At 41.2% G+C, this 27,929-nt stretch overlaps 1 protein-coding gene across 3 annotated transcripts in view; it reads right to left on the reverse strand.

Moving 5' to 3' along the window:
- Positions 1 to 55: 55 nt before the first annotated feature.
- igsf9ba (immunoglobulin superfamily, member 9Ba) overlaps positions 56 to 27,929 on the reverse strand; it is a 56,953-nt gene continuing 29,079 nt past the window's right edge. Inside the window, exons 5-21 of one of the 3 annotated variants that reach the window (XM_031873474.1) lie at positions 25,687 to 25,804; positions 22,871 to 23,012; positions 21,115 to 21,260; positions 19,641 to 19,783; positions 18,770 to 18,910; positions 18,546 to 18,665; positions 18,270 to 18,420; positions 16,795 to 16,918; positions 15,378 to 15,553; positions 13,043 to 13,269; positions 12,507 to 12,591; positions 12,213 to 12,374; positions 11,918 to 11,963; positions 10,992 to 11,078; positions 8,650 to 10,269; positions 6,878 to 6,920; positions 4,883 to 4,969 (exon numbers count right to left, since the gene is read on the reverse strand). In XM_031873474.1, the coding sequence (XP_031729334.1) occupies positions 6,878 to 6,920; positions 8,650 to 10,269; positions 10,992 to 11,078; positions 11,918 to 11,963; positions 12,213 to 12,374; positions 12,507 to 12,591; positions 13,043 to 13,269; positions 15,378 to 15,553; positions 16,795 to 16,918; positions 18,270 to 18,420; positions 18,546 to 18,665; positions 18,770 to 18,910; positions 19,641 to 19,783; positions 21,115 to 21,260; positions 22,871 to 23,012; positions 25,687 to 25,804 (3,531 nt within the window). In that variant the 3' untranslated portion in view covers positions 4,883 to 4,969. Of the gene's footprint in view, positions 4,754 to 4,838; positions 4,970 to 6,877; positions 6,921 to 8,649; positions 10,270 to 10,991; positions 11,079 to 11,917; positions 11,964 to 12,212; positions 12,375 to 12,506; positions 12,592 to 13,042; positions 13,270 to 15,377; positions 15,554 to 16,794; positions 16,919 to 18,269; positions 18,421 to 18,545; positions 18,666 to 18,769; positions 18,911 to 19,640; positions 19,784 to 21,114; positions 21,261 to 22,870; positions 23,013 to 25,686; positions 25,805 to 27,929 lie in introns of those variants that run through there. The other 2 variants (XM_031873476.1, XM_031873475.1) reach the window with 2 other exon arrangements.

Genomic DNA, 27,929 nt, shown 5'->3' on the forward strand with positions numbered 1-27,929 from the left:
TATGAACTACACCTTCTTCCCAGAGAGGATCAGAGGAGCTTCAAGAACACAAAAACACGTGAAAAACAAAATCTCTTTTGATTTTTTTATTATATCAAAATACAAAAATTTGAGAGGAAAATTTCATATGGGACTAAGCATTTGAAATGATATGGTTACATGAATACAACACTGCTTTCATATTCTCATAGACATGCCATATACAGAGCATAGAGCATGTGCCAGGCCCATGTCTACGTCGTGATGAGCCACCAGGAGTGAGCCTGTGCATTTTTCCCTATAAAGGCTTTGGATGGCGTCTGTCACTACATATCCAGGCCAGTTGGTTACAGGCCAGAGTGTTTTTACATTATAGTTCGTTCAGATTTCTGTTTACTCAATAAAGCAACGAGATCCATGGCAGTTGAACATGAAGAGTGAGTAAGACATGATCTCGGACGATACAGAATTCACTGTGACAGCAGTGGCAAACGAGAGAGAAAGTAATACAAATATTATACATAAGGCTTTGGTACAGCACCATACAGTATGAGTTAATTGCTTACAAAAAGTTAAGTGAAGCATAATACCTGATGCAGTGACAGAACAGAATGACAAGTCTGAGAATTGACAGGTAAAAAAAGAAAGAAACATCAGGTTATCGGAGTAAAAAGTAAAAAAAATGTTTTGAAATATTTACATATGAACATTGTAGACAACTTAAAGAATACCATGGAGACAAATCATGTACAAAAAAACAACATATGGTACAGAATGTAAACACGTGATGTACAGCACAGAGTTCAGTGGATGAAAATGAAAGGAAATGTAGTAAATTTTCTTCCTTTTTAAGCACTACTTGGTTTGCTTGAGTATGAGCATTAGCTAAAAACAGTCAACGATGTAGTGCTTATTGTAGCCTACGATAATAATACATTCTAGTTTCTCAGTGCTGGTACACATGAAAAAACAGAGAACATAGAAAATACTACATATTTCTATTTTCCGTCCAATAACAACCAGCTCGGATGTCCATGAATGATTGCTAAATAGGCGTTTTTCTTTTTTTTGTATTGTCACTACATGCAAGATTAATACAATAAAAAAATGAAATCAGTTCTAAGTATCATCCTACCAGCACCTACTGATGCACTAAAAGCTGTAATCAGAAAAATTGAAAAAAAAATAAAAAATATAAATTGAGCTAACAGTACGTCCAAAGCAGCCCTCTTAAACGCTGTACATGTTTCTGTTGAATATGCAAAAAAGAGCCCGGAAGACGACGGCCATTCGTTCAAACTCACGGAGAGGATGTATAGGATGTTCACAATACCTTTCTACCAGGAGAATCAGAAATAAATACAAATGTGATCAGATGACTATTCATGGCCAAACTGTACAGTACTAGTAGGAAGTCTACCGTCTAAAAGGTGGTGGGATGACGTGAGACGGTTGCGCCCCTGCAATAGTGTGCTTGAAAAACAGTGCCATTAACCGAAGATGGTAGACCTACAGGAAGTGTGTAGAAAAATTCCCCTCGTGACCTGACGATGCTCTCAGTTTCCCTCCCATGTGTCCTGTTGTGTACTAATCTAAACCAGGTTATGTTTCTCCTTTTAGGCTGGGTTAATATTCTTAATATCATCACAAATATGCTTTAGAGAGGGTACCTTGGAAGCACAGACAGACATTGCAAACACTATAGAAAACAGGTCATCTTGAGTTCATTTGAATGTCACAAGTCTCTATTATTGAAGGTTATACTATTTTTCCAGTATTTTCTATCACTGTCATCACATCATGATACTGTTATGATGAGGACCTAGAGTGTCTACCGGAGCTAGTTTAGTTGCTCAAACACACAGGGCCGAAAGAGTTGCTCATGGAAACAGAAAAACGAAAACATCTTTAGACCTCTATTCTACAGCACCACAAAGTTAAACATAGCACCAAGTCGTAATGTTGAAAGCAACTATGCCCTAACACACTTGTCTTTATCAAACTAATGTAAACACAACTTCCTCCACAGCACGTATTGTATATTGACTATAGCAGGTCTGTGACTCTTAGAAAAAAGTTTCCTTCAGTATATTTGCTTTGGACACCTGAAGGCGAACGATCTGGAGTGAATCTACATGTGTGCTCATGAACGGGCAAAATACAGTATTACTTTGTTCCAGGAATATTATTATAGAGGGCAACATACTTCTGCTTCTAAAGCTTTTTCCAATGGGCATTCACGTACTATACATCAGAGAAAATACTACTTAACTTGTGCAGCCAGCGGGCTATGGCAATAATACATTGTACGGTAACATTAAGGTTTCTTTTCTTCTCAGATAAAATAATGTCTGCTAAAGTATGACAAATGAGGCACCTTAAAATGTTTTAGAAACATTATCCACTTAAAACCGTACTGTAAGCAAATACTTTTATATATAATCTAATTTCTTTTTCCTTGGGATCCTCGCCCGTCTTTTTACACATCCTCATACAAGAACATCTTCCTGTAAAACATGGTTTGATTTATCTTTACAAATACAATACATACCATGTACAGTACATAACAAATATAGATTTTTTTTTTTTTTACTCGTATCTTACATGTAACCAATTTTCTAAAGTAGAATATGCACTTTGACGCTCACTTTCAGGCAATCATCACTCTCTCACTTGTCAAAAGAGATTTCAGTAAGCAGACATTGAGTCCATTCATTCACGTGGATATTTTTTGCCGGGAAAACCTCGGAGTTGTTCGAAGCAGATGGAAATATATCTGATTTGTCTTAGAGTGATTGAACTAGCATTAGCAGTAAAAGGGAATCCGTTGTTTTTGGAGCCGTCAGAAGAAAGGGAGCTTAGGCTCAGAACCTGTGCGGGCCCGTTATTACCGCATACAGGAATAAAACAGAGAAGTTAAACTATTTTGACTTAATGTGCCAACTGGACATCTCACCAAAATCGCAGCTGCACTATAAACAACGTAATGGGCCATTCAATGTCCTGTGACATCGGGACATTCATTTCCTGTACAGCAAAACATACATTCATTATCGGTTAGTGTCGAAAAAGTAACAAACACACAGAGAAGTAGCTAGCAAGTAATATACAGTTGTTAAAGATAAACAGTCAGGGTGGCCATTGTTTGAATGTATCCCATTGCTTGTTAACAGCTTCATGAAGCAATCACATTCTCCTCGAACATCTGTTGTTAAACATTAACATCCTTACTCTACTGGTTTGTTCTTTCCGCATGACAACTCATGCACAGTACGTCTGTACCTTTCCGCTGAAGTCCTATTCATTGGATTTATTTGCCTTCTTTGAATCTAAACTTCTGTATTTGTTATTTGTGTGGTTATTCTGGTTCTGTCCTATTACTTGGATATACACAGTTGTAGCAGGTAGCCATTTAAAATATAAATGAAAAGAAAAACAAGAGTTATGCATCCTCTGTAGCATTTTCTCTCATGTGTCCTTGGCAGAGAAAGTAAAAACAGATAATATTGGAGTCCTTCACCTCCCCCCCGCCCCACCCAGAATAGACAAATATGAGAAGGCGAAGGAAAAGGCAGTTAATGTTAGTAAAAACAAGAGAAAAGGCAAAAAAGGCACCTCGAGACGTGCCACGTTTCACAAATGATTCCTTAATAATGAATTACATACAACAGTACACTTCACAATTCATCACCCTGTTCTTCTAACCTTACAAGTCCAACCTCTGGTGAGCGTGGAAGTCCCAAATTATTTTGGGAGCTCTCATGAAGGATCTTAATCTTGATACCGTGCTATAATGAGAGATGTAAACTCACTGAGCCATCAAGCACTACAACTAAAACAGTCCTCTAATGGTTGGCATTGGATCATAGGTGAAAATAAACACAAAACGCCAGCTACTACTGAGAGTAAAAAGCTTCTTAATCAGATACAGATAGGCCATATTATCCATTTGAATGAGTGCGGAGTGTGATAAAAACCTTTTTGTTCATACGTTCATATGTAAAAAGGTCAAGTCCGTACAGTATACCACAAGAATTACAGCAACTCTGCGTTTACTCTGAGGTATATTTTGTGGTAAGAACCCTGTGTTTAAATACTGACGCTATTTGTATTGTAGGAAAGGTAGACTCATGTCCATGTCCGAGGACGCACCAGGCTTCACAGTACGCGATATCACTGGAAAAACCTAAAGAGATGGACCCCTCAATGACCAGTGAGTGAAAAATCTTTAACGTGTTGTGACATACTCAACCAACACATTTTTATTACTTCAGGAGGAAGCTTAATTCCCTTGTTTTTACTATTTATATACATTATATATTTTCAGAGCATTTTCAAGTGAAATTCTTCCGAGACAAGTAGTGGTGGAGAACTCAGAAAAGCCATTGTTCTTGTCTTGAAAGAAGATTTCCAACCCGCCGAGTATTCAGAAGGATGTTTCCCACTCCCCAAACACTGATGAACGTTTGGAGATTATGAGAAATGCATTAGCTAGAGACCGGGGTGGAGCAGGGAGGGCTGAGGTGGGGTCAGTCTAGTAGTCGAATCCGATGGCTTGGTGTGCCCAAGGGTCAGCGAAGAGTCCCATAATTTGGGCCCTCGGAGTCTGCACTGGCTAATATGCCTGTCTGGTCCTCCTCAGACTGCCTGCGGTGCAGGAAGGAGGTCAAATAGATATAGGGGTTCTTCTTGTTTTGCCTTTTCCTCTTTCTGTGGAGATCCTGTCCCTCTTGGGGTGTCTGAGATTGCTGCTGGGTCTGAGAGGGACACACACCTGAAAGGGAGGCAGAGAGAAGCACAGGAGTAACACACCACCCACATATTTTGAGATTAATCCCTTCTCAAACCGTCAAACAAACCTGTTCTCCTTCCGGAGGTTGTGTTGTTATTGTTGTTGGCAGCCGCTCCCTTGGCTTTAGTAATACAGTGGTGTAGCAGTGTGGGTAAGCTCTCAGACCCGGCAGGATCACCAGACGCACCTAGAGGTTCCCTGAGAAGAAGAGAGACAGCACAGCATGCGTTGTTCTGCATTAATCCGACCGTCGTGTTCGGTCCCGCCTCCGATGTGAAAAGACAGAATGGCCCTTTGCATTGCTATTTCCAGTATTGTACTGTATGATTTGATGAGCTTGTGTACTTCTACTGAGAGCCCTTTCACTAAGATGATGAATTTCCACTTTCTATCTGCAGTGATGGATGATACAAAGTTAGACTCAAAGGAAACAGGAAGTGAGAGAAAGAAAGAATAGTTGACATAAAGTGGATTTGGTGAACTTATTTGGCTTTTTTAGTTTCTTCTGAAACAATCATTACATTAAAGACCCAGTCCAAGATGTATAGTAAACTACACTAAGGGTAAAGTGTTAGAGATGCAAAAGTTCTTTAATTTTAGGTCCCATGACTGTAATTTAAAATCAGGGGCATTTTGTAGTCTCAGAAAAAGTACTAAAATGGTAAACACATCTCAGGTTGACTGATTATTTCAATTACTGTGCTCCCTCAGGTTTGGGTCTTTAAATAGTGACTGCTTCAGAAATACTCTTTGCTGTAGAAAACTCATAAAATGAAAATAATTTGTGGAACTTCCCGTAACAATAAAGTCTGAAATTATCCTTTAAATGTCTCCCAATACCACTATATTTAGCATACAGTAGAGCATTTCTCTAACAGTTTAATAAGTGTGTTACGATGAAGCGTGTGTTTTAAAACTGAAAATAAATGTCTCTTTTTAAACCCAGAAATCCCTATTTTCATTTCATGAGTGATACATGCTAAGTTTAATGAAAAAGAATCAATGTATAATTAAAGTTAAAGTAGCTTCATTGTCATAGTATGCAGTTTTACCTCATACCGAATACTCAGTTTTGTTGTCCATCTCTCATAGAAAGATGCAATAAAAATTGAATTAACCTCACAAACTCTTAACATTTAGCTTCATGAGGCTCACTGTTGGCTCAACATCTCTGCCTTTTAAATAACTGAGTGTAAACAGCTTCAAAACTTGGCTTAATGTTGCATTAAGTCAAGTTGTTGTGCCAAACATGTAATGTTTCAAAAGGCATAGGAACACAAAGCTTTAGAGATGCTTGTCCATCACTTGTCGCTGTGGAGAGAGAGATTGAGAGCCGTTAGCAGAGAGGGGGAGGCAAATGTGAGAAACAGTCCTGGACAGATAGAGAATATTTCCATTGTCACATGAGCTGTGTGCAGATGCCACAGTGTGTTAAATATAGTACATTTCCATAGACATGATCACTGTACAGCACACTTTCATAAACATGAACACTGCGTACAGAGGCTTCACCATGCTGACGGGAGGAGATGGCAGGAAGAGGAAATGGCCGTTAAAGAACAAGTCACATGACAGGAAGAGGAAATGGCCATTAAAAAACAGTCACATGACAGAAAAACGAAAGCACTAAGGACAACAAATGTGACAAAGAATTTAGTTTGAGAATCGTTGTTATTTGTTTGGTCGTAGAAAGAAGTTTAGAGAATGCATGCATGGCATTTTGCACATGAAACAAAGCTTTAAAGGGGAATACTCCAGTCTATCATGTATGTGCATCCTCTATCGATTCAAGGCTTCTTTTTTTTGTGCAGGGAAACATGTCTGTATTCAAAAGACAATCCAAAGACAAAAATGCTTCTCCACGGTCCAAAACTGCTCCTCGTGCTTGCTCACAAGCCTAATTACTGCGGCCTACGCCACAGCAGGCTTACTGTGCCTGGGAAGAGTATTGACAAATGTGTCCTGCAGTCATTATTACCATTAGTTATACTTCACTTGAATCCAGCACAGAGGCACAACCCAAAGCAATTCCCCTTTAAAGGAGAGAGTGATTAGAGCCCTCCCCCTGCTGACCCCTCCCCTCTCAGACATGGGTCCGACCCTTACCTATTGCGGCGGAGGGGACCGGGTCACAACGCTGCCCAGATAGCTGAGATCAATCAAAAACAAATCACATAAGACCCTTACCCTCTATAAAGCAGCAGCCCTATAAGCTACCTTCCCTTTAAGGCCAGTGATGGTGCAGGAGCAAGTCTCTGCTGCGTCATGGCTTTAGCTACTGTATGATTGTAGCTACTAGGGGTGTGAGGTGGGTGTGAGGGGCCGCAGGAATGTGTGCACTAAAGAAATAACTGTGGGGGCATAAAAGTATATGAGGCTCAGCTTAGTTTTTATGTAGGTGTAAAAGCATGAAACCTCCTGCGTAATGTCCGACTGTCAATCTGTGTACGGGGGAACTGATCTATCAGATTATTGCGGGAAATAATCCCTTCTTTCTTCATGGGTTTTTATCTTTATACAGTTGGTACCAATTTCTAATAAGACACGCTTTATAAAGGCTTTGTTAATAGTTAATAAATCACTTACATGTTAAATTATAAGACATAATTTATCTTCCTTCAGCATGAGACTTGATTTGTCTTTTTATTCATCAGATAGTCCTCTGATCCTCTGAAAAAGTGCTGCAGAGCATTTCTACTAAAATGTATTTATCAACAACTTACAGTGTAGAGAAGTAGCTGAGTTATACTGGATATTAATAACTTAGCATTTTGTATGCAGGACTTTTGAGTTGTTCTACACTGTGGTACCATTACTTTTAAGTGAAAGATCAAAGTCCACCGTCACTGACAATTTATTATCCTTTACAACAGCAGACTTGAATTACTGTAAGCACCCTCTATTAATGATTTATAAACATCTTTAAATTCTGTGCAGATGATTTACCTTTTTCTGTTTGCTTTTTGGCAAGTGAGAAATTCATTAACTTCAGCAATGATTTTTTAACATTTCTAACCACAGATCTGTTGGATTCTCACCCTTTATTAATTACTTTTAAAACCTTTGTTAACAACTTGACAGCTATAGAGATTTTTCACAAACTGGCAACCCAGAATTTGCTCTTATTAATTAACTTTTCTATAAAGAATTAGTAAAGAATTAATTAACCATCAATAAAGGCTATTTGTTGCAGCATATAAATGCTTAATAAAGAGTAGATTGTCAGAAAGTGGTACCTTTGTTTTGTATAAAATATAGTGTAATAGCAATTATGTAAAATGTTCATCAAATACACAGTTAATAGTTCAAGTTGAGCATGAAAACGACTTTTGCTAGTGATGCACACTAAGTTATGTCACACATTTGTTTTACTTTCATTCTTTCAATAATTGATCCGAATAATTGATCGATCAAATTTAATTTATATCCAGCAAAAAAAATAAAAATACTTCAGTTCAAAATGGGGGACAGAAAAAAATGCCACAGTTTTAAAAACAGTAAACTTGAGGGTTTCTTGAGCCTGAAGCTTAATGTTCGTGAAGTCATTATTTTAACTTCAATTTGTATTGTGATGAATATTTTATTGGATAACTGATGAGCTATAAAGTGACAGAGACAATAATACATTATCTTAAATTGAAATTGTGTTTTCACATGCTATCAAGTTTAGTTTGTGGACTGATACAATGTGTGCTAAATGCAATTACATGCCTTCTGCATATTAAAGTACAATATGCATCATAATTATTCCACAATGGAAACATCAATGTAAAACTGTGGGTAAAAATCGAGGAAATTTGGAATAGAGAGCAGACGAGGAGAAGAATCTCCCCTTTAAATAAATATGTGACTATTCTCTACTGGAATGGATCACCTACCCTGAGGCTGATATCTGGAGCTGAGAGGGCTCTGAGGGTAGCATCTCCTCCTCTGTCCTTCTCTGGGATGGCCTCTGCCCGAAAACATCCCTGCCCTCCAGAGGGGGAGAGGGAGACTGGGAGGGGTAACTGGCTGCAGTGGAGGCATAGGACATGTGGGCGTGGTAACTGGGGCTGGGTTGCCTGCCGCCCTGGCTCTGAGTGGGAGAGGCGGACAGGGAGGACCTCCGGGAGAAACTGACAGTGGCCGAGGGCTGCAGGGTGATTTCGTGCATCTCCAGAGACCGAGAGGTGCGGAGGATGCTGGGGCGCGGAGGGGGTCGCACTAGAATATCTGGGGAACCCGGCTGGGTGCTAAGGGGGCTTTGGGAGAGTGGAGAGAGGCGGGAGGGCTGGAGTACTAGCGGGGGTAGGCAGGGGTCTGCCCGGCGGCCCGCCCTCGGGCTGAGCCAGGACTGAGGGCTACTACTGGGGGCTGTGCTTGAGCTCCCTGCACGGGCTGCCGGGTCAGGGTAAGGCAACACTGGTACACCCACACCGTGGGCCGTGTGTCTGAGTTGGCCGAGACTCTGGGCCTGTTGCATAGCTAATCGCCTAACCGGAGGCCCCAGGGGCCTGTCTCTGCCAGGGGGAGCCATAGGGACCTCCAGCTGCAGGAGCCCGGGGCTTATTTGATCCTTTAAGGAATGGAGGTGCAGGCGACTCTGGGGGAGAGAGTGAGGAGGGTATGGGGGTGGATCAGGTAGGTCCTGGGGAGGATGTAAGGGATGGTGAGGTGGGTATATGAACCGCGGACCCTCTAGACCCAGGAAGGGTAACTCATGAGGCTGCCAGCTTTCAGGAGAGTGAGGAGGGCTGTGTGTGTGAGACAGAGAATGGCCAGAGGCAGTGTACTGATGGTGCTCCATCTCTCCACTCTCCTCAGGGATGGAGGGGTAACCAAAGGGCCCCTCGGCAGTGCCTGGTGGGGAGGACAGAGCAGAGCTACGCGGGCTGATGTCAGGCATGTAGAATGGTGGTGGAATCCCTGATTCAATGCGGCTGCCTAGATACCCATAGAATGGGCCCTGGGGAAAGCCCCTGTAGCGGGAGGCCGGGGCTTGCCCTGAGGCGTGAAGTGCACTGCCCTCTGCAAAGCTCATACCTTCCATGGCCCTGTGTAGGCGGGGGCTGTAGTTGGGGGGCTGCGTTGACTCCAGGCTGGAGGACGTTGGGGAGAGCTGGGGCCGCAGCGTGGGCATGATGGGCGGCATAGGCCCAGGGTCAAAATCATTCTCCTCATCAGACTGCCGGAACTCGGGGTACATGTCAGACTCCTCTGCGAAGGGGAAGCCATGGATGCGGCGGGGTGGTGGGCTCTCCATGATGAAGCGACCATCGGGGCCGCGGCTTATCAGCTCAATGGGCGTGGTGACCTCTGCCTCATACTTGGACACACTGTATTTCTTGCTGGCTATGGCACGCTTGGTTTTCTTGTAGAAGGAGAGCTCTTTGTCTCGTTCTCTCTGAGGGCTGGGCAGCTTCCTGACATAGAGGCCTGGGCCGTGGGAACCATCTGAAGAATAAGACCGGGGCCGAGATGGCGGAGAGCTCTCTGGACTTATCTTCCCCGATGACAACCTGATAAAAGAAATGCAGACACAAGGTACTCGCTTAGTTTAACAAATACCAGATGAAACCCAAAGGGAACGTGTGTAAAGTTTTTCTTTAAAACAAACAAAAAATCTCTGATGCTGTAAATCAATAGGCATGAGTGTGGTTTCATTCTTAAGCTAAACAGATGACACAACACGAAGCCAAAGCACTCTATCAAGGCAGCCATAATGAACTGCATTGTGATAATGACCAGTTAATGGCGGCGGCAGCATTCTGATAGGACAGCAGCTAATGAACCAAGCGAGAATGACAGGATGAGAGGAGAACCAACGACACAACCATGACAACCGTATCACAGATCTATTGAATCTACTACTTGAGCAGAAGTGAGACCAATTTCCATATGCTGCACCAAATGGTGATGTGAGGGAAGCAGATGACATCTAACCAGGCCTCATTTGCCCACACCAGGAGCAGCATAGTCGGCACTTACTGGGTCAGTGAATGCATCAGGTAGACATACATTATTAAGAGTGCATATACACAGTACTTAACTGTACATGCAGCTGAGCTAATGCATTTTAATCCCTGTATATGGTGCATGGAAATCTGTGCATGCAAATAGACCAGTGGTAGGCCTCACTACAACAAATTGTCATTTGATCATTTCTACGCAATGCATTAACCATGCAGCCAAGCCAGTGCAGTGCAGCACACTCTGTATTTTAGTGCAGGCAGGCACTCACAGGGGGCTGGCGGGCGGGGGCAAGAAACTGCTCCTGGCAGGCTCGTCCCAGCAGGGCTCTACCCCTGGCAAGGGGGTGAGAGGAGGCCTGCGTTGAGAGACAAACGACATGGGCCTGGTTCATACTTGACTATGCCACTTGCAGGAAGGACTACATGTGAACTCCCTGACCTGCCTGGACCATTTCATAAAGAATAAACAAAGGTATCTGATACTGACGGTTTACCAAAAGTCTCAGGCAGAAATAAACATTTACTCTGGAATGGGATTTACACAGATTATTGTCACAAATGAGCGTCTTTTGAGATTGAAATGCAATCATACACGTACACAAGATTTACAGACAGACAGACAAATATACACATGTAGCGGATACTGTACATTAAATGTGCAGCTAAACAAAAGAATAGCATTATTACACACTTGGAATCATGCAGAAAGCAGACAGCGTTTGAGGTTAAAGAACACAGATGGATCAAAAATCAATACACATACTGCAGCTTGGGCACTCTGGGTAATGTGCTTAAAATGCTGACTCGGCTGCTTTGAACTTTCTTTAATCGGCCCACGATCCGCTAGAGGCTGCTACTGTACATGTTCTTCCACACCCTTCAAGTAGCCCGGAAATATAACCAATGCTGTTTTTAAATCATCCACCTGCGCTTTGAACGTCTTAGCAAATATACCATCTCTTATCATATTACATCTTGTCCAAATGCGCAGGAGGAAGCATGCTGTGTGTAATAATCTGCTCTACTAACAAGGCTTCAAAAAGATTCTGTATTTCCAGTTGCTTTACTGTTAAAACGAATGCCTTCTCACAGCATGCATGGGAAGAGAGATTACGTAAAAAAGGTGCATTAGAAGATGCACAGTAGTAGCCACCTCTGGCAGACTGCAGACTGCTTTGGCAATGACTTTACTTACGGTGACTCAATGCTTTTCCTGAAGTGTGTCACCGACAAGGGAGGATCTGAGAGGACAAAGACATTTCAATTTAGCATTTCCTCTGTTGAATCGTACAAGCAGAAGTCAGACACACGGACGGATTATGAGAGAACAGGACCCTGGGACGAGTAACCGTCCCCCCCAGCCATCAAGACTCATTTTATTGACTTTCTAAAAATAAATATTACCATTCACCCCAGTAGGCCAATGCAGTAATCCATCCATAATCAAACATGTAATACAACAATTATTACATGTTACATTTAATACCGACCTGGTTTACGCTTGAGTTTGCGACGGTGTTGCTTATTGACAAAGCAAGCTGCTAGAGTGCTGAACAGGACTGCCGCTGCCAGAAAACAGATAGTCGCCACAACCCCCGCCACCACCGGCCGTGCCAGCCCCTCATCAGGCAACTCTGCAGGGGGGAAGGGATCTGATGGGGCAAACAAGTGGGTGAAAGGGAGAAGTTACAAACACAAAACTCGCATATCTATCCCTCACGAGGGCCAAGCATCTCTGTGTGTAGTTTGTAATGTTTCTTTGTAAAAATAAATAAATAACTTACCCGTGCTAGACACTCCCACTACGTTGCTGCTCTCACTGATCAGGTCATCCATGACAGCCATCACTCGAAATTCATACCAGGACTCCTGTGAGAGAGACACAACAGACACACTCTTCTTATGGCCGTCTCATGCACTGATTTTCGTTTATAGCTGAGTAGATCGTGCTCAAAAAGCAAAAGTTTTTAAAACGCACCTATGTATCATAATTATACAGTATATATGATATTTTTTCTATTTGCTATTACTTGCATCATCATAAGAAATTTATAATTTGCAATTGTCTTGTTTGCATATTCTTATTTTAGTCATTTAAGTAGCACAAACTAACTTTTTTGTAATTTCAATTTTTGTTAATTAAAATGCACTAAAAAACAGAAGATATTTTGTGTAGACTGATGTCCATTAAAACACATTGCATATGATAAAAATGTGGACTGTTTAGAAATGGAATATTTATTGAAAGCAATGTTGATTCCTTATTATGCTCGGCACCATGAAATGGGGAGATAGAAGTCGACATGTGTATGTAACTGACCTGAACCAGGTCTCTGGCTATGAGCTCGGTCTCAGTGGATGGGATCAGGTCATCCAGAACCTCCCACCTCTCCCCGAGGCGGAACTCCATGATATATCGGTCGATGGGTGAGGAGTGGTTGGCTGGGGGGAGCCATGTGAGGAGGACACCGTGCTGCGTGCGATTGGCTGTGAGGCACCGTGGTGGAGTAAGAAGCACCAGTGGTTCTGGGGTACCCAGAGGAGAGCCTGTGGAGCAGAAATGTTGCACATAGTTAACAGAGGAAACTAATTCAGACATTATCTTATTATATAAGAGTATATACTAAGAGTATACAGCCATGCTTGCAGCTCTGTGTGGCCGCTTTGAGCTAAATGCTAACATCAGCATGATAACCACATGATGCTAACATGCTCATCACGGCAACACTAACATATTGATGCTAAGCAGGTGTAATCTTTACCATGATCACTATTTTAGTTCAGCGTCTTAGCATGCTGACATTGCTAATTAGCACTAAACACAAAGTATAACTGAGGGTGATGAGAATGTCTTGTTTGGTCATTAAAGAAATGCAACTTTGACCTGAAGATGGCGAAGTTAATGGATTCCTAAAGTTATTACAATTCCTCCAAAATGTTTAACACCAAATATCATGTTCATTTGCTGGTAGTGTTAGACGAAAAGTCAGGGGATCACTGAGGTCAGTAGGATTCATCCTCTGGGAACCATGAATGTCTGTACAACATTTAATGGCAATCCATCCCATAATTGTTGAGGTGTTTCAGTCTGGACCAAAGTGACGGATAGACCAAAATTGACCAAAATTAGAGCAATGCTGCTAGCATGGCTAAACCAACAGTGCTGAGAGTAACGACAAATATTTGGTTGCTCTTTTTGTGTACGATATAAATGCCTGAAATATGCTGTATGCCTTGAGAAAGTAGAGTGGTTTAGCTCCCGAAATATATACAAGTACCCCACCTGACCTCAGACTAAATACTCCACAATCCCACTGAACGAAGATTAAAATGACTTCATATGTGTTGACCTTTGACTATTTTCTTTTAGAAGAAAAAAACTTTGAGACACCGTTTTCCTTTTTACCCACAAATAAAAAAACATTAAATCTATCTACAAATAGATACACTACTCATAGACCTTCAGTGATCTGTTGTACAATTTCACTCAAAAAGAAAATTCAATGTCTGAAATCAAAGAATTCAAAGCTAAATTAAATGAATGCGGAACTCATGTCACTTAAACCATCCTAACAGTTGTATGTCGATCCAGCACATCACAATAACACAACAGCAATGCAGTACATTTGTCTTGGTTTTCAGAGACAAAGGAACAGGGCAAACTGTATTAAACCAGTGTAACATTAATAATGCATGATTTGGACCTAAAACATGGGTCTCAAAAAAGTCTTGCGATGTACCAGTTTAGCCAAAATCTATAAAAACAATAAGACTATGTATGTAATGTAACATTACTGTACAGTATAAACCAAAAAGATTTTTGTCTGCTGCCATTCATCAACAGTATTAGCTTCTATCCAAGTGTGTGAACTAGGTCAGAACTTTTCAAGCCTCATTTAGCCTTTGTTGAATGACGGTAAGCTTTCCAACACAACGAGCAGCAGAATCCGGGTTTACGCTGTAAAGAACAAAGCCGGTATTGTGATGAAGTTACTGTCATCAAGTGTTTCATAGCATCAGTAAAATGATTTCACAGTTATGTTGTTAAATATTTGGGGGTTTCTTCTTTTGAAATCCTGACAAGAGAGAACACCTGGGCTTAGGAGGGATACAGTTCTTGATTGATGAAGAGTTTAATCACCTACTGTGTATTATGGAGGTGGATGGATTTAAAGCAGCGTGCAAACGTGTCGCTGTCTTTGAAGTGGATTATAAAGTGAATAATTCTGTCATATACATTCAAGGGCTCAGGTTTGGTCTGGCATTTATATCCTAGATTAAATCAATCTACTTCCTCTGCATGTTTTTGGTTCAGTTGGTATAACACTTTATGTAATCTGTATATTTTGTTTAATCATGATGAAAATGGTTTGCATTATAATAGCATAACAAAAGATAAATATAGAGAAAATATAATGCATTGTAAACTTCTGATGTGATGCTCATGCACTCATCGTTCTTAAACGTACCAAAGTAAAATCTGAATTAAATGACTTTGTTTTATCCGTATTCATTGGTGTGAACATCAATAGATGGCAGTACACTATGTGATAATATTGTAAAAAATATATAGTGTCTCAGTGCAACTCAGTAGATTTATTTTGAAGTCAAAAAGCAGCAAATATAGATGGAGAAAGCTTTGAATAAGAACCCACCTGCAGTGTTGACTGTCACAACTTCGCTGAATGGGCCCGTGCCCAGTTTGTTTTGTGCCAGCACACTGAACTGGTACTCTGTCCCAGGCTCCAGCCCGGGCACCACCAACCAGGTCTGAGCACCAGAAACTGGCATCGAATGCCAGTCATGAGGACCGAAGTCTGTTCTCTTTGACCTGAGAACAGAAATGAGACGGAAAAACAGAGAAATTGTAGATGATTTGTACCATAAATAATGGTGAATAATGTAATAACTGTCATTAGTCAAAAGACAGTGTTGGTCAACTGGTTAAATTGGTTTTGCAATAAAGTTAAGGGTCAAGCTCCAACAAGATTTCTCTGTTTCAGATAAAATTATGTTACTTGTCTTAAAGCACTTAATGTAATCGAGTCTTTATTATAGTCATGTTTTAAAATGCTTTACTGCCTGTAAAAAAACAAAATACCAAATAAAATTTATATTTAATTTATTGTTTTTTATTTCTATATGCATTGTTTTACTGCTTACATTTGTTCTATCTTACAATCAACTGTGAAGCACTTTGAATTGCACTGATTTTAGAAAATTAAAACAAAAAACAGAGTTAAGAAATAAAGTTGATGCCCTTAATGCATACCAATCTTTATCTTTCAAGACTGACTGAATGTTTTCACTAGTTTGTCTGAATGAGCATAGACAGACCAACAAAGATAAAGTCTATATCTAGATAAAAATGTCCACATGTGCACAAAAAGATTGTTTGATTGTAAGATTGTTAACTTTAAACATTGGCGACTGGCAAGATCACTTGAATGTTCCACCGGGGAAATAAGGCCACTTTAGCAAGAAAGTCTTAATCATAAAATGATTTGAAGTACATCTGCTTATTTTAAACTGTAATTTAAAAAAAGTAGTTCTTTGGTGCATTTTACCTCATTAGAGTTAACCATGCTGTCAGTTCTTATCACTCTTATTGTTAACATTCACAATACTCTGCTCCACTCGGCTACAATGTGTTTGGTTCTACAAGGTAATTACCGGGCATTGAAATAAATGTAGTGGAGTAAAAAGTACAATATTTGCCTCAGAACTTTATTAAAGTATAAAGTAGCAAAAAAATAGAACCCAGTACTCAAGTAAAGTACTTGCACCTTTTAAAATTGTATCCACCACTGAAAAACGCGATAACTATCAGGTGCACGTACCTCATGTACCTGATAGTGAGCGAGTGAGATGTTACTTTCCCCAATACGCACCATGAATAATGCACACGCACTACTGAATACCCTGAGAAATATGCTGTCAAAACATTCTGCTTGTGATTGACTTTCCGACATATTTTATCATCACTAGTCAAACTAGGCTCTTAACCTCAAGGTAGTGTTTCCACATCTGCAGACTGCTGCCATTGATTTGAAGTTAAATAAGAGCACTCACACTGGACCGTACCACACAGAGAACGTCTGTTCGAAGCCGCCATCATATCCTGGTTCCCAGGACACATTAGCAGAGGTTGTTGAGGGCAATACATGGATATTGCCCGGAGCGTGTGGGCTGGTGCCTGGGAGACCGAGACACAGAGAGGGAATTCATTTAAAAAGCACAAGTACTAATTTACCTAATCAGATATATAACTGCTTACAATTATCATTTAATATCGCTTGCAGTAATGGAACTATAGTATATGTACGGTATATTACACTTCATTCACATAACTGGCCATTTAAAGTCAAGCCTACTGATTGAGTTCAACATAATGCTCCTCAAGTCGATTGAGGAGCAATTTGTTGCCCCCAAAAAATGCTGTGCTGCAGCGTGCAACGCACACTCTTGCTGTAATAATGTGATGCTGGCTAAGGTGGTGACCAGTGTAAGGTCAAGTTCAAGAGCAGCAGTGCTGTCTGCAGCTCTGCTCATCCCACCCACGTAGCAGCTGTGCCGCGTGGCCCAAAGCCAGTTACTTCTCCCTGGGATGAAAGAGAGACCTGAGCATGGTCTGAGGGGCACAGCTGTCTGCGACACCTGTCGGCTAAGAGCTGGTGGCACGTAGGTAGGCTGGAGCTGCCACTACAGTATAACCACTCCGCCGGCATGTGACACCTATACTGTATATAAATACATCTTTCTAGGCTGCAGGGGTCAAATATTTCATACTCAACATACATATTGTTTGGTGCGAGTATGAGTGAGTATTCCTTTAAAAAGTCTGGACTAGCATCTGAAAAAATAAAGAACAAATCTAATAAATATTTCCACAGGGAAGAGCAGTTGTGTGTATAATGAGTGCAAAGAATGCAGCACTAACCATCCCGAGAACACAGAAACGTCTGCATATTGTATATTCTACATAATTCATTCCCACCATGATTAGTTATTAAAATCTGAACCCTGCAACTTGCATTATAGGTAATAGAGGAGACTTTCTACAATGTTCAGTTTTTGGGGCTTTTATACACAGATAATTTTCCGAGTGAATAACAATGCAATCTTTGTGCATCGGGACCTTCACAGCCCTGTTTAAACTTCATAACCCTGCCTGCCTTTGTCGACACTTCAGTCAATTTATCCAAGAGTGAAAGTATGTCCTTGGTCCACTGACTCAACAGACAAAGGCTGTAGTGAGGGTGTTTTAGCAGAGGGGTGGATACCACACTGTAGTTACAGATTCAGGCATTTTGAATTAACAGTATAAAGCTATTACAGATAAGATCTAATGGAATTTAAATGATGCCCAGGGGGAAATTGGACAGAGGCAAGGTGTCTGAGGGATGAGGGTCTTATCGTGCAAATCACTCAATACACACACAGCAAAGTGGGATCACAATGAACTCAAAACAACTTTGAAAGGTCAGTTGGTTGAGGAAATTGAGCAAGCTCTGGTGAGCTGAGGGCACTGTGCAGATTTGTTGTACCGATGACTAGGATACGCGTGCTGGCAGTGATGCTTGTGACCACATTGGTGGCTACACACTCCCATTCTCCGTGGTCCTCCTTGCTGAGAGACAGAAACTGTAAGCTGCCACTGGGTAGGATGTTGTGCTTACTCTTGCTTGGCTTCCCCACCTTCAATGGACACGGAAATTACAGCGACATGGTTAAGAACTGAAAACAAACATGTCAGCACATAAAAACAAGTGCAGAAGATGATTTACTAGGATGTTTGTTATGGTGTGTTATTTCTGCCGCACCTTTCTCCAGGTGATGCTTGGTATATCAGGGTCTCCAGAAGCAGCACAGGGGATAACAAGCTCTCTGCCAGCCTCCTGACGGTACTCCCCCCCAGGTCTCACATTAAAGTAAGGGGGATCCTGGAGGAAACACACAAACACCAGACCCATCACGAGGACTTCTTGGCACATCAGTGTATGCTCAAACTTGCAGCAGATGGAAGCAAACATGAGCAGTGAAGTACCTTTAGCACCAAAGTGGCAGGGGAGGACATGCCCATGGTACCCAGGGCATTGTAAGGCACACAGGTGTAGGTGCCCAGGGAGTCTTCTGTGGCCTCCGCCACCCGGATACTTCCGTCCGGCAACAGGCTCCATCCAGGATACTACAAGACAAGGGGACATCTGAAATGCTTGATGTCAGGTTGTTTTTTTTACTGAAGTAGATGCTTATGTAATGAAGGCCTGCCTTCAACAGCAGCGCAGCATATTGTGTGACAGGTCATTAGATAGTAGATAAATAAAGATAAATGAAGTATCTGCACAGAGCTCTCTATTTGTCGCTCTATCTACCGGGCACTTCAAAACTGTTTGAAGATGACTGTTTTTTTGGCACAAACCTGATAATATATATATATAACATGTCTTTACAGAAGAAATTAAAAATACTGTGCATTAAACTCTTATACTGTGGTATAAACCGTTTATTAAATGTTTGTATACTGCTATGAATGCTAATTAGGACGACTTAGAGATCCAGTGTGTAGGATTTAGTGGCATCTGGCCAGAACGCTACCAACTGAAACTTCTCCTGTGTGCCAAGTGTGTAGGAGAACTCTGATAAAACATGAATCTTGAGCCAGTGTTGTGTCTGTCCGATCTGGGCTACTCAAACATGGACTCCATGAAGAGGCTCCGTATTCAGATGTAAACGGCTCATTCTGCTGTCACGAAAACACAAGGATTTGTATTTTCAGGTGATTATACACTGAAGAAAATACTTATACTAATATTATATTCCATTTCTGCAAATAGATTCCTTTAAATCCTACACACAGATGCCAACTTATATGTAAAAGTGTAACAGGTAATGTAAACGCAGGCCCGAGTACCAACCTTCTCCACTCTGAGGGGATAGCCGTCTTTCTCCCACTTCACTGATGTCACAGGTGGGTTGGCGTCCACCGGGCAGCGGATGATGCCAGGCAGTTTGCGTGGGACGTAGATGACCGGGGGCATGTTGAGCACTCGGGCAGGGTCTGCACATAAAGGAAAGATCAGTGTTAGGGATGCTAGACAATTTCACTTGATGCAATCCAAAAAAATTGACATTTGGTGTATTGCTTGATGGGAAAGACCGGGGTTTTACTAAGCGTCTCTGAGTAGAAAACCACTCAAACTAAAATGTAATATTAAGTCTTATATCCAGCAAATTCTTATTTTGTATTCATTTATAATAATAGCAGGGCTATATTGTTTGAGAGAGTGCATTCACCAAACCTTAGAGACATTAGAGAAAAAAAAACCAAATTGTCCATGCTTGTAGGGAACATAAAAGAGGTGTGGATGAAAGGGGAATAAGTGGAAGAGAAGATTAGGCAACAGAGAGGCAGAGAGTTTTAAACATCATCACTGTGCAATATGTGTTGCTAAGCTATTATAGGGTGTAGGATGTGGTGTTGGACAAGGCTGATCATTTCACATAGCTGAGTCAAATTGCCTATTATTTCAATTCACACATATATAAGATAGTGGTGCTATTTTTCTGCATTTTGATTAGTACCATGGTTTAATACTTGATCACACTCCCTCTCTTAAAGTCATCCTTTTCCTTGCGTTCATAAATTACTCTCAATCCTACTCTGAGCATTTTATATTCCTAGGTTTACTTTCGGCGTAATTCCTGGGAGTGATTCTCAGGATGTTTGATAAATATAGACCCAGAGTATGTTTTGCATCCAGGAAACTGGTTAAATTATAATCTGCGGTATTCGAGGCCAGTGATGAAATCAGTGCCTGAAGTGCCTGTGACTCCCCGGGCTCTCTCTCATACTGTAGCACAGTAATCAATGACCAGCGGCAACTTGGGAGCAAATTAGCTCAACACACAAGGGCTTGACGATGAAACGTCAGATGGCCAGAAGTGGCGTGTTTCTCTCTCTCTCTCTCTCTCTCTCTCTCTCTCTCTCTCTCTCTCTCTCATCGGTCAGAGCTGCTGAACAGGAAGGTCACCATTTCATTTTTCGAGGAGCTAGATTCAAAAGAGACGAGGAAAAATGGAGTCCAAGGACGAGCCCGTCTCCATCCTTGTGCACAGGAATGAGGCTGGAGTCGGAATGGATCAAAATTGTGTCATTAAGATCCACTAAGAATATGAACATGGTCAAAGGGGCTCAGTCAAAGCAAACTGTGTGACTCTCTGCCCTTGAAATTCAAGAAGGTTACTTAGCATTACAGTGGTAGAGCCGCTCTGTCAAATAACACAGCAGCCTCCATACTGCTGCTGCTGTTCCCTTCTCCTGCTCACACAGCTCGCCGTACCGTCTCCCCGCCCCTCCCCCATCCACTTTGTTGCCAAGGTAACACTCACACTGAACAGTCAGGTAGGCCAATGCCGAGGGCGAGATACCGAGACTGTTGCTCGGACTGCAGGTGTATTTCCCAGCATCCTCCGGCTTGACCCGGAAGATGATAAGGGTGCCGTCGATGAGAATGCGCACTCGGAGCTTCAGATCACTGCAAGAAGACACACACACACACACACACACACACACACACAAACACGTTTTTGCACGCACCGTGTTACTGAAACACACCAACAGAGAAAGGCACACGTCTCATTTTCTTTGCTGAATTACATCGAGGTGCCATAAGAGAGCAGCAGAGAGTCAAACAGCATCCAGCTCTGAGAGAGGAACACAGAGTACAGAGCAAGAGATTCAAATAAATCTGCTAATTGGCATAATCGCCAAATGGTACATATACAGCCTTTTTGTTTTCCCCCTTGACACCGTTTGAAATTAACCACTGTAATGATGGAGCACATGTTCTGTTATTTTTAATGGAGCTGCTTCCATTTTCCACACAGGGAAACTATTTTATCATGCAACAGAATTGGAGCTCAAACTGAATATGTCATTAAATAAAATAAGAGCCTTTTTATTAAGGGTTTGTACATTGTAACTAATTAATGGCTTCAGTAGTGGTCAGTAAATCATTCGCCAAAGCTTTACAGATCAGCTATAGGCCATTAATAAAACCATTGTTTGGGTTGCCAGGTTGTTTGATAAAGCGGTTTGACTGATTGGACCATATGAATGGATCAAAACCCAATCATCAACAAATTATTAACTTATTTATTAATGGGTTACCAAGAGGTATAACTGCATTAGTACCAGATTGTTTTTACTACTTGGAAACCCAACTTCCCTTCCTATGAATGGTTTAATAATCTTTAAAGTATTAGTTAATCGTGTATTAATTAATAAAGCCATTAGTCACAACATGAAATAAGACAATGCCATGAGCTACCTCCTGCATTAAGCTGTTTTTCAGTTATCTAGGAGCTGATTTTTATATGCATAAATACAACTTTATTATTATTACTTAAATTATGATTAGGCTTATCTTTATTCTATTAAGTTTATTGCCATTACTTTGCAATCATGCATTTTGTTGTTCTCTCACAGTTTTCCTCTCATTTCATTTCTGTTCAGCCGTATCTCTGCTTGTCAACTTCTTAAACTTAAACTACTCCCATAGTTATGCCTTATAAACATCCTGCAAAAAACAAGAAAAATAAATCAAGATTGACGCCTGAAAGCCGTTTAAAATTAGATGGGACACATCAGTGCACTTCCTCTGTGGAAGTCCTTTAGACACTTGTTTTCACTGCCACTCAAACTCCCGTTCACTTGTTCTTCCTTCCCACTTGTTCTGTCACTCGCTCGCTGTAAAACCCTCTCAGACTGTAAAGACCAGCTCTGGGGAGCCCGCGGAGGTCCTGGCTACGCTTTAGAGATTATGATGACACAAGGCCTGAGTCATGTGATATTGTCATCAGAGCGCACTAACTCGCCTGGCACTGTCCAGACAGACCCCCGCTGAGGCCCCAGAGGACAGGACACCGGCACACACACACACACACAGACACACACACACACTCAAAATACAGCACAGAGACACACAATGTGACTTTCACATCTTTAAAGCTGTGGGATAAAGGCAAATGGTGTTTTAAATGTCCCTATAAGCAAGAGGCCATTAAGTCTTAACTTCACCCAAGTGCTTAACTAAGATGTTTCCCTGCAGCTACAGTACAGAGGAGAACTTGATCATAACTTTACTTCTTGAAGTAGACGTTATCCTCTTCCCAGAACCAGGTGTAGGTCAGGTTACCAGGATACGCCTCCGCTTGGCAGGTGAAGAGTGCATTCTGGGATATGTTTACTGTGACGTTTTCTGGTGGAGAGACGATGTATGGAGGCCCTAGGAGAAGCAAAAGTGTTTTAGTTTTTGTTGTCCATTGGTTTTACTGTTAAAAGCTGATTAAAAGATGTTTTTATAGAATATGGTGCATATTTACACATCCAGCAAACACGGAGCAACATTAGCATTCATTCAGATTCCTGTCTCTGGTCACATACTGAATGAAAATCCAATATTCACTCTACTCTATGAACTCCTGAGGGAAATATCAGGCTGTTTAGCTTCTAAATGCTCCTCTATGTTCACCAGCTTGTTGCTAACTGTGTCTGTCTGCTGTTTGAGTGCTGAGCAGTTAGCGTACGGGGGGGCTTTAGAGCTTTTACCTCGTCACTGACGTGTACTTTCATTTAAAAATCTTAAAACATGTCAGAAATATTTAACTGAAATAATCATGTCAACAAACACTAGATGGAATAACATGTTATTGAACTGACGATTGACTCTGATTGCTAGAGAAGACTTCTAAAGGGAGAACAATGACGAAATAATCCCGTTCAGCCATACGCAGGCCCTCTCTGCTTGCTTTTTTCCAGGAACACAGTGAGAAAGAGCACACACTATGTATTATTTACAAAATAGAGTCAGCAAGCAACTACTGTAACCTTAATAGTAGTCCGTGTCGGAGCTTATGCATGCCTCACATTGTAACCTTTTTATCCCCCGAGGTGCTCCAGGTTTGCTCATAACTCTCAATAAAACAGCAGAAGCCATGAAAGGTAAGCTGTCTTTTATGAGTGGGCCCAGATACAAGCCTCCTGGTTATTTTCCTCACCGCGTGCACAGCTTTAATGCATCAGGTGGGAGCGCTGACAGCACTGTGCGGGTGTCTCACATAACAATTAAAAACAGATCACGGCAGTGAGAATCATGACTCCTCAGATATCTGCTTGTTATTGCTCTGAGTTTTAATCATACCCCGCATTTTATCCCTCATCGCTTTTCAAGCCAAATATTCAACTGAACTGCACACATTTTATTTTTGGAGTTTTTATCACGCCATCTGACGATAGATTTCTATAGTGTCCATTGATGGTTTCATACCCTGAATAAGGTTTTATGAGGTGGAATATGACACTTAGTGCGCATGCACAGTCAGTGGTGTTAAATACATCGTGTATGAGAGTCTTATTGCTCTTTTATAGCTTCAGTTTTTATTCTATTCTTCTTTTTTATCTTAGATACTTCATTTTTATGTTTCTTTGTTTTAGTCCTTGTGCAGCTGCAACATCAGAGTTTAAATACAGGCTTATCTTATTTTGTATAAAACATTATTCTGATGCTTGTACGGCAGAGGTCATCATGGTTACTGCATGGCAGGTGAGACCTCTTGTGAATGGGGGTGGACAAAATAACAGGAACATCATACAACTTAGTAGTTCCATTATTTTTAGTAGAAAGTCTTATTAAGCGAAAGAAGCAAGACTAAAGAAGGAACCCTGTAACATTTGTTTTGGAATTGTCTGATGCTAGATACATTTTTGGTCAAATGTACGCAATTCTGTTTTACAATGTATATAAACGAGCTATCCTTCCCTCACTCTCTCTCCTAATATTACTTTATTCTTGAAATAATACATTTGGGGTTATTTTTGTAGCATCAGGACTTAATTTTGGAATTATCCATTAAAAATAAAAGAATATTTAGACTTTAATCTTGAAAATATTTTCCCCAGTGGCTGTAATACTCATACGTCATACAATAAGGTTTTTTTCTCATTGATTTACAATATTGCCTACAATGGTCCAATACACCAATAAGTAGGATGTGAAGACAGTTTATGAATGTATCAAATAATCTATTAGACCAGGTTTGATCATGTCTTAACAAAATAATGTTATATTTTAACTGCAGTGCTCTTGTACGGTCTGCTTTATATTGTGAGGTTTTGATATGATGGAGGCCTCCAGTGTGTTGCGGTTGAGAGAACCGGGTATCGCAGTATCAGCGGCTCCACTGGAGGCCTGCAGACTTAATGTAGTTGCATCACATGCACCACTGGTTACACTATCCACTGGGTTACAACACAATGATTTTTTAATGCGTGTTTGCAGTGAGTGTGCACATGCATTTACTATACCGCGAACAAAGAGGAGAGTAATTCCTCTGCTCTGCTTTCCACCTACAGAAGTGAAGCATTAAAATAGACCTTACGCTAACTCGGCCATAAAAGCAAGATGCTCAGCTGCTTGTTAAATACACACTGTTAACTCCCCGCTGTATTAGGAGACTGCGAGAGAGTACTGGAGGCTGCTATCACAAGCATCTATCTGATCTGTGTCTAGCAGAGAGCCGAGTTAATGGACCGGAGCAGACAGTGACGCTCTCACCGACAGATCCTGTTGTACACACATGGGGGTGCACAAGAGCGCCCACACACATAGACACACAAGCCCCAGACTGAGTTATTGACTGACTGATAGAGAAGTTACTACATACATCAGTACACAGGAGAGTTGCATGCATAGCTTTTAAATGCTGCTACAGTAAATGCCTTCAAGTATAAATAATAAAACTACTTTAGTGATGCAAATGCAATATTTGGCCGAAGGTAGAAACGAGGAAACATGTTTTCGTATTTACAAATCTGGTGATCCGCGCAAATACATTTGTCAGCTTCATAATAAAATCGAACGTAGACCTTGCTAAAGTGTGATCTAGGTATGAATACAGTACCTTGAACCAGCAGACGGGTCGTGTGGAGCACCTCTCCCTGGTCACTGTAGGCCCGGCATGTGTACGCCCCTCTGTCATCTCTAGTGATGCCGAGGATGGTTAGACTGCCATCATGTACCTGTGAACAAAACAATAAAATAATGTGATAAACAGCAAGCATCAGGTTGTCAGACACAGTGTGGTGCTGGACATATTCAGACTCGAGGTCCAACAATTGACAACAACTGCGGTAGTCAAATAATCATTTAAGTTGTTTTTTTGGCAGAAATGTTCAAACTTATCTAATCTTAATTGAAGTGCAGCAAAGAGTACAATGTTTTCCACTGAAAAGTTGTGGAGCAGAAGTTAAGTTGCATAAAACAGGTACAAGTACCTCAAAATTGTACTTCAGTAAATGTACTTATGTCGACTGATCATAGTCATATAACACTCCAACTCTTCGAATAAGTTTATGGTGAGAGTCTACTCCAAAGACAATACATCAAACACTTTAAAGTCATGAATGTGTCGCGCTTTAATTAAACTCCGGGACCGATTCCTGCATGTTGTAACCTTGGAAACGTCCAAATCCACGTTGCTGCGCATCCCTGTGTGCCGCCACCGATGAGAAGCAATAAGTGGTAAAGAAACACATTAACCAAACCTAATAGAAAAAAACCTTATAAATTATGCAACAGGTTGGCGAGAGGCTCTGTCCATTCAAGTCGCACACAGCTGTAGTCTATCCATTCATAAAGCTGAGGGGAAATCTGCTACGCCTGCAGAATCATTCCTATTCATCTGTCTTTCTAATGTTTTACAGCCCAGAGATGCTGCTAGCGGATCAACACGAGCAACATTTAACTTGTGTCAGTCTGTTGGCAAACCGTGTCATCATCATCACAAGATAACACTTTGTTCATCACTGCTGTGTAACACACAACACATGGCATGCTGGGCGATACGAGTGTAAACCAAACACTGACGTGTTGGGAAGCATCGATTTAAGACTTGGAAAGCAGTTTGTATTGATTAAAAAAGTTGGAAGAGATTAAAATTGATTTAAATTGTCTGTATTTTAATAACATGCTTGCAGTGACTACTGTCTGGCTGACTGTCTGGCATGTTTTCAGTTTTTTTTCACATACCAGTAACTTTTACTGAGCTGCTCTCATTTGAGGCTCAGGTTATGCCTTAACAATACATGCCTCTCATTGAGTTATTTTGTGTTTTGTTCTTTTATAGAATTCATACATGTAGAGTTGTAAAGGTAAAGTGTTAAAGGTGTGTTCGAGAAGAAAGCATAGAGAAAGTTTGCCTCACGGTGAGGACCCGCTGGACGGCGAACAATTTTGGTTGCTCGCAAGCTAACAAGCAGTTTGCTCATTAGCAAACATTGCGTCAATAAGAAACCTGCACTTTCGCTAACAATGTATGTGACGTGCCATGTAGTACTTTGCTTTTGTTTGTACTGTATCTGACTGTCAGAATAATTCAGGAATGATCTTCCCGCTGTTGAAGAAAAAAAAATGTTTAAGTTAAATTCTGTGGCTGGTTCAGATCAGTTTTATTCACTGCGCAGTGGAGACAGAAGTTCACAACAAAACTGTAGAATTCAACACTTTTTAAAAGACTAAACTTGCAGACTCACCATCGCCTTGCTTTTTTTGTTGCAGGTTTGTGGCAAAATATCGCAAAGTCGGCAGGCGATTTTAACCCTCATTTGCAGAATCTCGTATTTTCGACCCCTAATTTCCACATATAGTCCCACTCATAGACGTATAAAGAGAACAACACGTTGCTCCGTGCTCAGTCGGTCTTAACCGTCACATATTTTGTGCGAATTTAACCACTGGAACATTTGTACAGTACATGTCAATTTGCCCCAAACATCGAATGTACCAAGTGTACATACGTTAGCTGTAAGCCAGCTAACAATGTACTTGTACACACCAACCGTGTGCGTCTGCGTGTGTTTTTGTTTCTACTCTTAGACTCAAGTTCTTCGTTATTATCGCTCCTTTTCCCTCTCCTCTCCGTACGTTCATGAAGCAGATTGAGCGGCGCAAGTTTCGCGCTCAAGTCACACCTTCTCATCAGGCTGCGAGCCCTGGAGAGGTTAAGTAAAGACGGCACTTTCCCATTGACTTTGAGCGCAGTCCCGCCTCCTTTGAAATTCACCACGCCTTCTGTCTAAACCCACAGTTAAACTTCTTTTTCTGGATCCTGTGATTCTATGTTGCACTGAATCGCTCAAAATCAAA

The sequence above is a fragment of the Anarrhichthys ocellatus genome, unplaced genomic scaffold (genome assembly GCF_004355925.1).
Source record: "Anarrhichthys ocellatus isolate YVR2014 unplaced genomic scaffold, GSC_Weel_1.0 scaffold72, whole genome shotgun sequence".
In the NCBI taxonomy this organism is placed as follows: Eukaryota; Metazoa; Chordata; class Actinopteri; order Perciformes; family Anarhichadidae; genus Anarrhichthys; species Anarrhichthys ocellatus.